Here is a 10440-nt window from a genome sequence, read left to right as displayed (position 1 = left end):
GGCATTTCGTGGACCGGCAAGGTTTTCTTGCTCACGTTTTACTTTTGGTATGTAATCGCAAAAAATAGTTATTACTACTACAGAACAAGATTGAGAGTAATAATACGGTGGAAAGATATCGGCAATGTCGGGGTCTACATCGACGTACGGTGGCGACGTCAATATGTGGCGGCCTGGCCAGGGTTGTTGGGGCAGCGTGAGCTCCAACGACTCCATCCGGTCCTGGGCCGTCGAACGAACAGCGGACGGCAGATATCCGGTCACAGTTGGCGCTCCCGCCACGCCGACGACTTTTCCCCATGCCTCCCGTTCTCCCGCGGCATGCCGCATGCCCAGCTTTTCTCCTGGCGGAGCCCACTCCTCATGACCAGACGGCAGCATATGGTCATGGTGTGCACACCACCCATGGTTCGGACATAAACCCCGAGAATGCCACTTGGTAGCGAACGGCTAAGCAATGTTACGCATAATGGCATCGTTGCAAATAACCGGCAAACCCAAGGTTGATTTCTGCGGCTCGCCACGGCACTACCAACGTCCGGTGTCCCATTAAAAAAAAACGCCCGGTGTTCAAACTGGGGTTGGTGGCGTGGCGCCGATAGGTCCGTAGCATCACAATTTGCCGATCCATTAAACTAAGAAACCATTCTGCTGACTCGAAACCCACGAGAGGCAGCCGGCAGCCACTTCCATTTTGTACTTAATTGCAGCCATTAGTCAGCCATGATCGGATCCTGGCCCGGTGCTCTGCATGTGCTGCCCCGGCGCTAATCTTAATCCGCAACAAATCATCTGAAGCAATTCAAGCTAGAATCGAGGAGTGCAACGGGGAGAATCTTTCCAAGAACCCAGGCAGGTAATTCTTCTCGTTCTTATTATCTATATATGCTTCAGATGATTTGGCAGCCTGTCGTCGTTAAGATACGTGATCGTTTGCAGACAAAACCAACTGAGAGAGCATCTGTGGAGCAGCTGCGTGTGGAGGAACTTTTCAGATATATATAGATAGATAGATAGATTGCTCACCCGCAAAAAAAAAAGATAGATAGATTGCTGGGAGCGAGAGACCGAGGAGCGATGGGGTGCATCTCCTCCAAGGTACTGAGCAGGTCGGGGAGCCTGCGGGAGAAGGCCAATCAGGGGCTCCAGAGGAGCAGCCTGGTCGAGGAGATCATCCTCTCCAACTCCAAGAGAAACGGCGACCAGTTCCTCGCCCTCCTCCGCACCTCCAGCTCCGCCGCCAGGAGCAGCAAGGTCGACGCCGTCGAGCAGAGCCCGGAGCCCGCCTCGGCGGCGGCCAAGATCGAGACGATCAACGTGTCTGACCTTCTCGCCGGGCTGGAGGAGGAGAACACCGCGGAAGGTGCCGAGGAGCGGGACGATGATCGGAAATCAGACGGCGGCAAAACTTCGTCGCTTCGGTATGCATACGATGTCACCGCCGGGAGGGCGGTCAGCTTCCGCACGCTGGAGGAGTTCGACGCGCTGGTTTCGCGGTGCGGCTCGCCGGAGAAAGCGGAGCCTGCACCAGCACCAGCGCCTGAACCAGACGCGTCGGTGGAGGTGGAGCCGCCGGCGCAGAGCAGCTGCACGGAGCAAGACGCGATGGCCACCGCCAGCAGCGCTCCGGAACTAGGGGAGACGCCCGGCGGCGCGAAGAGGCGGGCCAGGGCGAGGCAGCTCGGTGAGCTGAGCGCGGCGCCGGGCTTCGACTTCAGCAAGTCCGGCAGCCTGAGGGACTGGCTGCTCGGCGGCGGGCAGATGTTCTCGCCGGGCTCCTACGTCACGCCCAAGTTCGGCAGCGTACCGGCGGCACCGCCCGAGTCGGCAGAACACGGAGAGCGCGCGGTGTTTGATCCGGAGCTGGTGGCGCAGCTGGAGGAGGCCATGGAGGAGCTCTCGGTGGACGAGGAGCGCGTGCTGAGGGAGGTCTTGGAGGTAATCGAAGCGGGAGAAACACAGAGGTTGGAGAGGGATGCCCCGGAAGTGTTGGCGGTGATTGTGCAGGATTAGGCGTCAGCTTGATGATGATTTTGGTAGCTTTTGTTGCCGTTCTAGAGTGCTTGTGATGTGATTTGTGAATCCTTTCTAAGGAGAAATGTACAGCAAAGATTTTTTTATTTAATTTTTTCGTGTTGTTTCTCCAACATGTCCAGAAGCTTGTCATTTTATTTAAGAAAAAACCAAAGTAATGTGCATAAACTAGTGAATTACCTCGCTGATAGAGTCCGTGTAAGTAGGGTATTGGCATAGTTTCATTCGCTTCAAAGCCTCAAGGATAGTAAACTACAAAATAGAACAACAGAGGCGGTGGACCCAATAGATATACTATGACTAGCATTGCCTCATTTTCATACCACCATTTTCCATGTCATAGTATGTTACCTTCTTTGTTGTCATAATTCTGTTCCAAGAGGGCGTTACTCTATTTTATTATAGTTGCACAAAACTAGTTGCTCAATTAGATATCCAGTCAATTACACCGTTGGTGCTTGACCTTGACGCGAAGGGTCACTTTGATGCTAGAACTCGTGGCATACATCGAATTGGTGTAATAACTTGACTCTGACATGCAAATACGATGCAAATCTCGGTTGTGTACGTCCGAGCTGCTAACTAGGCACGCCAATATGGCATGGGTCCCGCCGTCAACGACCCAATGGCAAAGAGAGGGCGTGTGGCCAGTTTTTTTTTTTTTTGCGAAGACACCCTCAATTTTTTTTCTCACAAAAGAGCCCTGTTGATGTCGGAAAGATGGCATTTCATTTTGTTCGACTCTACAGCTAGTGGGTCCCGTGTGTACATACTAAAAAATTAACAAAACAAATGGACTCGTCTCGAAGCGCGACCATTGGTTCTATCAAGGTCCGTCCTGACACCTGCACCATTCACGTCTTGACATCTTGAAGTGGATACTTGTGTTACTGTAGTCGAATAGAGGCGGGTTTTTTTTAGAATAGTGGAATAGAGGAGCTTGCAGCGCTGAAATGGGCTGCCGTCAGTGCGCCCCATTTGCTCCTGTTAGTTTTATTTAGAAATTTGTAGGTAATGTAAGTTCTAATCTGAGTAAAAAAATAACCTTTAAATATTCGTGAGCTATAAATATTATTATATACATACAAACGAAATAAATTTCTTTTCTAAACTGTTCTCGTATTCTTTTAAAAATATACATATATATGTAAAATAATATTTGTGAATTATTAAAATGTTTGTATAATTTTAAAAAAATGAAAATATATTTAACATTACAATTCATAAATATTATTTTAATTCCACAAACATTTCAATAATTATACGCACATTTGTATAGTTTGGTGTTTCCACAATTAAAAATACTCATAATTTAAGATTTAAAGTGTTCATATGAATATTCAGCCGTGCTAATATTTTTTAATATAAGTCACAAGTGAATATTCAGAAATATTTAGTAAATGTTTATATTCATCAAAATAAATTAAATATAAGCTGCAAGTGTATTTTTTAATTCAATAACCATTTTCAGTGTCTGCATTTACTAAAAACAATTATATAATACATGTGTGTATATTTAAATGTGTTTATGTAGTACTAATCATCATTTGTGTGTATGATATTTATAGCACACAAATAACTTTACTTTTATTACTTACGTTTTACAAACATTTCGAAAGAACCAGCGCGTGCAAAATGGGCTGCATTATTTGCACCCAATTTAAGCCCCACATACACACAAATATTTGAACTTTATTTTTATTACTTACATTTTATCATTTGCGAATATCCTTATACTACATTAATATCTGTTATCCTTGTTGAACATCCAAAAGAAAATAGTGCAGTGGCTGTGAGCGCGTACGTGCTATCATTTCGTCGCGTGTTTGAGTGTAGAAGGCTTACCCTTTTTCTTTTAATTTTCATGTCGGTGCCCACCTATCATACAGAAAAAATAAAAAACATTTTTTGTTAGAAAAAAGAGGAGGACCTCCGGCCTCTGCATCTCGACGATGTATGCAGCCATTTTATTAATTATTCACATTATAAAGTCATACAACAGTAAGACTAAAGCCACCGTCTAGGCAACATTTGTCGCTAATCCTATCCAGTTGATGAAGGGATGCTGATAGTCTGGGTCTAATACCAAATAGACCTCGCGGCCAAACGTAACATCTAAGACCTGATGTTCCAACCAGGACGTCTGCCGGGTATGGGGCACCCATCAGTCCGGCGCACTTCTCAACCAGGACGCCTGCCGGGTATGAGGCAACCGCAGCCATCTGCCACCAATGCATCTTCTGTGTTGTACCGCTGCATCTACCTTGTCTGGTCTAGCTGTCGTCAACGCCACCACGACACCACCATCCTGCGCTTGTTCATCATCACACGCCCACCGGCGAGACCCCGATGCTCCATGCCACTGAGACCCGACGATGTCGACGTGCCAGATGCCACGCCGCTACTCCGTCGCAAACACCACCTGCTGCCACTGGTCCCATCCCCTTCGCCCGTAGTTCCTCTAACCGAGCACCCAAACGCGCCAGGCGGCGCCTCCAAGAAGGGTACGACACACGCAGTGCCGCCGCCGCCCAATCTAAGGAGATTTTGGGTTTTCACTCGGGCATGGGGGCGGGGTAGAGGGCAGGGACCTCGACGGCGCATGCAAGTAGGAGAACGACGACCCCTGGTCGACGCCACCGTCGGGACGAACGAGTCATCCAGAGTTTCCTCCGGTCCGGTGTTACCTCTACCAGCCCCCGCGAACGCACCGGGACCGACGACCGCGATCGTAGGCCACCAAGTGTAGATTGAGAAGGCCTACAACGCGGAAGAGATCCATTGGCAACTCACCGCCCACGCGTTCAAGATGTCGTCCGTCCACCCCCTGCGAACGTTGCCAGCCGAGGGGGCCATCGCCATGCCTAACGAGGCCGCCGCCCCAGGTCCAGGTTCCTCTATGATGGCCGGAGTGGCGAGATCCGCCATGAGCGAGGAGATCCAGCACCACGCAACCGACGAGATTCGGCACCGCGCGGCCGACGCCATCGCCCAAGCCCGCCATCGACCGATCCCGACGGCGCCGGGAGCCTGCACGCTGCCGGGAGTCCCACACCCATGGATCTGGGCGCCCGTGCACCGTCGCGAGCCCGCCGCCTCCGGGATCCGCCACACCGCCGGCAGGGCCGCACCCCGCGGATCAGGACGCCCGTGCCGCTGTGGATCCGGAAGAGGGAGGAGAGACCCTCCGCCATCGTCGTCGCACGCACGGGCTTTGCCCGACGCCGACCATCGGCAGCAGCGGAGGGGGAGAAGGGCGTTGGAGGGAAACAAGGCGGCGGCGGCTGAGCCCTCACGAGCCAAGTTATTGCACCAGTTCAATGTTTGCCACAAGTTCTAGCATCAAAGTAACCGATCACGCCAAGTTCAAGCACCACCGGTGTAATTGACTCTTAGATATCAATACTACACCCTCCGCCCCATAATATAAGAACATTTTTTAGCTATCTTAAAAATTGATCTTATACTATGGAACGGAAGGTGTAGCTAATTAAAATGAACAACAAGTCTGAAAGGAGCATCTGATCGCAATTGTGTCACTCATATCTCTAGTCCTAATGTTTGAGTTGGTGAATAGTCTTCACGGTTTATTTTCATCTGGTTAATTTTCGTCCTGTTTATTTTGTCTCACCTCTCACGTTAATTTTTTCTTCTTCGCACGTAAAACCGAACCACGTCTGATACTCCTTCCATTTATTCGTGCTTTCTTTGGCAGGTGCCGATTCAATTCAATCATGTAAATATTTGGTAATTAAAAATTCAGAAATAATACCATACAAACAGATCACCTCCCTATTTCTCACGCCAATCATTCAATGATCACATCCAACCTTCCATCAACAAGTGATCCCTCGCCTTCGTTCGCCCCTAATAAAAGGAAACACAATCATGCATTGAGAAAAATCAGCCGCAAGAATCAGGTGCGAGAAATGCTTTCTCTCATAGATTGTCTGGACGAAGGCGAGGTGGGGCGCCGGTCACCTTCCACATCGACGCGTGCGGCCGCCGCCTGACGCTCCACCAGCAGTTGTCGTCCTTCCGGGGCACGTCGGGGGTCACGGGCGCCGTGGTGTGAGACAGCGGCATCGTGCTTGCCAAGTTCCTCCTGCACGCGGCCGACAGCGGCCTACTGCCGGTGCGCGGCGCGCGCGCGGTGGACCTTGGCGCTGGGTGCGGGCTTGTGGCCGTCGTGGCGGCGCTGCTCGGCGCGCGTCGTGGCCACCGACCTGCCCGACCGCGTCAGGCTGCTACGGAAGAACCTCGAGGAGAACGTTGGGGGTGGTGGGGACGTGGGGGGCAGGTTGGCAACGGTGGCGGAGCTGGTGTGGGGCGACGAGTACTGAGCTCTACCCCGAGATGCTGGACCCGCCGCTTGAGCTCGTGCTGGGGTCGGACGTGGAGTACAGCGAGGAGGCCGTCGGCGACCTGCTGGCCACGCTCACTCGGCTGCCCCGGCCGGACACCACCGTGCTGCTCGCGGGCGAGCTCCGCAACGGTGAGCGATCCAATCCCGTCCAGTTCGATGTTGAATGCCTTGCTGCTGCCTGCTGATTGCTAAAGTAATGATGAAGTGTGAATGAAGGACCATATGTGGTGGTGCCGTGGTGGAGTGCTTCTTGGAAGGGGCCATGGGGAGTTCGAGATCGGGTGCGTGGAGCAGGCGCAGTGGCACCCCGACATCCGCACCAACCGCGTCGCCATCTTCATCCTCCTCAAGATTCAATAAGACACCGCCGCCGCTCCCCGTCTCACTGCCATAGCTGCTCTGCAGAAGTAAGTTAGTCAGTACAAGCATGAAGGGTTGGTCCGATGCGGACTCATTGTTGTAACATTATTATTATACCGAAGCCAGTGCACACATTGGTTGCACCTCTCAGTGGTAGACATCAATCATCTATGATTCTCTAGCTATATGTCTAATGGTGTACGTGATGCCTTCAGTCCACATAATATGTTCACTGACATTTAGCTTTTTGATTGAGGGCTCTGTGATTCTCCAACTACTTAATTTATGTACCTACTTAATTTGATTATCCAATGGCAGCAACAAGAAAAAAGTGGACGGCTCATCTCACTTATGTCGTCCTGCCCTATTGCTCGAAGAGTCCGAGTGCCTCCGCCACTGAGGGAGCCCTGGATAAGGGGGTATCTGGACAGCCGGACTATGTACTTTGGCCGGACTCTTGAACTATGAAGATACAAGATAGAAGACTCCGTCCCGTGTCCGGATGGGACTCTCCTTGGCGTGGAAGGCAAGCTTGGCGATTCGGATGTAGATCTCCTCCTCTGTAAACCGACTCTGTGTAACCCTAGCCCCCTCCGGTGTCTATATAAACCGGAGGGTTTAGTCCGTAGAACACAACAACAATCATACCATAGGCTAGCTTCTAGGGTTTAGCCGCTCTCATCTCGTGGTAGATCAACTCTTGTAATACTCATATCATCAAGATCAATCAAGCAGGAAGTAGGGTATTACCTCCATCGAGAGGGCCCGAACTTGGGTAAACATCGTGTCCCTACCCTCCTGTTACCATTAGCCTTAGACGCACAGTTCGGGACCCCCTACCCGAGATCCGCCGGTTTTGACAGCGACATTGGTGCTTTCATTGAGAGTTCCTCTGTGTCGTCGCGGCAAGGCTAGATGGCTTCTCCAACCTTCAACCACGCTGTCTTGGTTGAGAATTTTCTCCCCGGACAGATCTTCGTGTTCGGCGGCTTCACACTGCGGGCCAACTCGCTTGGCCATCTGGAACAGATCGATAGCTACGCCCCTGGCCATCAGGTCAGGTTTGGAAACCTAAACTACACTGCCGGCATCCGCGAAGACTTGATCTTCAACGGATTCGGGCCCTTGTCAGGAGCGACGAATGATCACGACGGGCATGACCTAGATCTACAGTTGGACAGTATTCGGAACACCGCACCTGCTACAGCTCCGGACTTCGTTCTGAAGCAGGTCGTGCCTTCTGAGGGCGGGTGGATGGACCCCGCCCCGAAGGCCGCATACTCATCGGCTTTGGAGCCGAACACAGACTCCTCTCTTAAAGGGATCTGTATCTCCGGACCCCCGGACTCGCCTCCGGTCGTATGTTACGGACCGCGCGCATCCGTGCCCATTGAATCTAACTGGGCTCTGGTTATGGAATTCGCCGCCGCGGATATCTTTCAGCACTCACCCTTCGGGGGCGTGCTAAATTCATTAAGGTCACTCTCTCTGTCAGAAGACTCCTAGCCGAACTATGTCCGGCCCGTGTGGGATACAGAGGACGAAGAAAATCGCAGCCCACCCACCATCCACTTTGTAGCCACAGTCGATGACCTAACAGACATGCTTGACTCCAACCTCAATAACATCGACGGTATGGACGTTGATGTAGGGGACGATCTGGAACCACCGCCCACGGGGCGCTGGACAGCCACTTCATCATACGACGTCTACATGGTCGACACCCCCAAAGAAGACAATGTTGACAAAAAGGACTCAAGGGAGGATAAACCCCCCGGGCAAAAGCAAAAAACGACGGTGTAGGCGCCGCCTTACATCCAGTCACAGTAAAAATAGCGATAACAACCTAAAACAGGATGACACTCCGGTTGATTCTGAAGGCAACAACGACCATAGGGACCCAGCGATGGAGCAGGATAAACCAGGTCATGTCGAACACAGCCCGGAGCAGACGCCCGATCACAATTCAGAGGGCCAAACTCATCACGCTACCTCCAAAGAAGAGAACAGTCTGGTTGACGATGCGTTCATCATCCCGGAAGAACATTCGAAACAAGACAACCTCCGCAGAAAACTCCTGGCCACAGCGCGGAGCCTGAAGAAGTAGAAGCAAAGGCTTAAGGCCGCGCAGGATACGCTCAACCGAAGATGGAATAAGGTGCTGAACACCGAAGAAAAACATGGCGATAATCGCCACACAAAGAGCTACCCAAAGCGCAAACTGCTACCCGAATTTGGCGATGAAGCCGCAGCACCCGTTCGGCCCGAACAATACGGCTACTCAGCCAGACCAACCACCTCATGTCCGTGATAGAGCAGCCACCGATACCGCACGCAATTTATGAGAGCTCCTGGACAAAAAGGCCAGTGCAGCCAGAACCATCTATGGGTCCAGAGGACATGCTCCGACGCGGGATTATGGTCACCACAATGATCATACTGATCGAATACCAGTCCGGAATCAACACTGGGAACAACAGCAGCCGGCAACATGTCGAGACACGGCTAGACACAGAGGGGCTGCGCACCCCCTGTGCTTCACGGACGAGGTGCTGGATCATGAATTCCAGAGGGATTCAAACCCGTGAATATAGAGTCATACGACGGAACAACGGACCCTGGGGTCTGGATTGAAGATTTTATCCTTCACATACACATGGCTCGTCGGGATGACCTCCACGCCATCAAATACCTCCCCCTCAAGTTAAAAGGACCAGCTCGTCATTGGCTGAAAAGGCTCCCCGAAAACTCGATTGGAAGTTGGGAGGAACTTGAGGATGCTTTCAGGGCCAACTTTCAAGGGACCTATGTCCGGCCTCCAGATGCTGACGATTTAAGTCACATAATACAGCAGCCTGGAGAGTCAGCCCGCAAACTTTGGAACAGATTCCTCACTATGAAGAATCAAATCATCGACTGTCCGGATGCCGAAGCCTTAGCGGCCTTCAAACACAGTATCCGAGATGAATGGCTCGCCAGACACCTCGTCCAAGAAAAGCCGAGAACGATGGCAGCCTTAACAAGCCTCATGACCCGATTTTGTGCGGGCGAGGACAACTGGTTGGCCCATAGAGGCACCAGCGACCCAGGCACATCCGAAATCCGAGATGGCAATGGGAAGCCACGACACACTAAGCACAAACATCGAAATAACAGTAGTCCGGAAAACACAGCGGTCAACGCCGGATTCAAGAGCTCTTGACCTGGTCAAGGAAAGAAGCCATTTAAAGGCAGTAAAGAGGAACCATACGGTTTGAACAAAGTCCTGGACAGATTGTGCCAAATCCATGGCACTTCTAACAAACCTGCAAATCATACCCACAGAGAATGTTGGGTTTTCAAGCAGGCCGACAAGTTAAACGCCGAACACAAGGGAAGGGAAACACCAAGCGAAGACGAGGACGAGCCTCGCCAGCCGAACACCAGGGGACAGAAACAATTCCCACCGGACGTTAAAACGGTAAACATGGTACACACAACTCACGCAGAGTTCGTATCCCCCCAATTCAATCCCTGGGCAACTTGCCCGATCACTTTTGACCACAGGGACTACCCAGCCAGTATCCGGCACGGAGGATCGGCTGCCTTGGTGCTTGACCCAATAATTGATGGATACCATCTTACTCGCGTCCTAATGGGCGGCGGCAGTTGTCTTAATCTGATATATCAAGACACCATTC

At 51.5% G+C, this 10440-nt stretch overlaps 1 protein-coding gene and 1 pseudogene across 1 annotated transcript; both read left to right on the top strand.

Annotated features, from left to right (window-relative positions):
- The first annotated feature begins 594 nt into the window (after positions 1-594).
- On the top strand, positions 595-2155 carry LOC123159213 (uncharacterized). The gene is made up of 2 exons (XM_044577042.1): positions 595-856; positions 940-2155. The coding sequence occupies exon 2, from the start codon at positions 1078-1080 to the stop codon at positions 2011-2013; it is 936 nt and encodes a 311-aa protein (XP_044432977.1). The 5' UTR covers positions 595-856; positions 940-1077; the 3' UTR covers positions 2014-2155.
- A 2688-nt stretch (positions 2156-4843) lies between these two features.
- On the top strand, positions 4844-6585 carry LOC123157815 (uncharacterized; annotated as a pseudogene).
- The last annotated feature ends 3855 nt before the right edge of the window (positions 6586-10440 follow it).

This window comes from Triticum aestivum, chromosome 7B, assembly GCF_018294505.1.
Source record: "Triticum aestivum cultivar Chinese Spring chromosome 7B, IWGSC CS RefSeq v2.1, whole genome shotgun sequence".
Lineage (NCBI taxonomy): Eukaryota > Viridiplantae > Streptophyta > Magnoliopsida > Poales > Poaceae > Triticum > Triticum aestivum.
This window is presented reverse-complemented; position numbering and strand designations above follow the sequence as displayed.

What these genes read in the sequence shown, in the direction of transcription:
- LOC123159213 (XM_044577042.1), top strand. Translation starts at nt 1,078, where the DNA reads ATGGGGTGCATCTCCTCCAAGGTACTGAGCAGGTCGGGGAGCCTGCGG.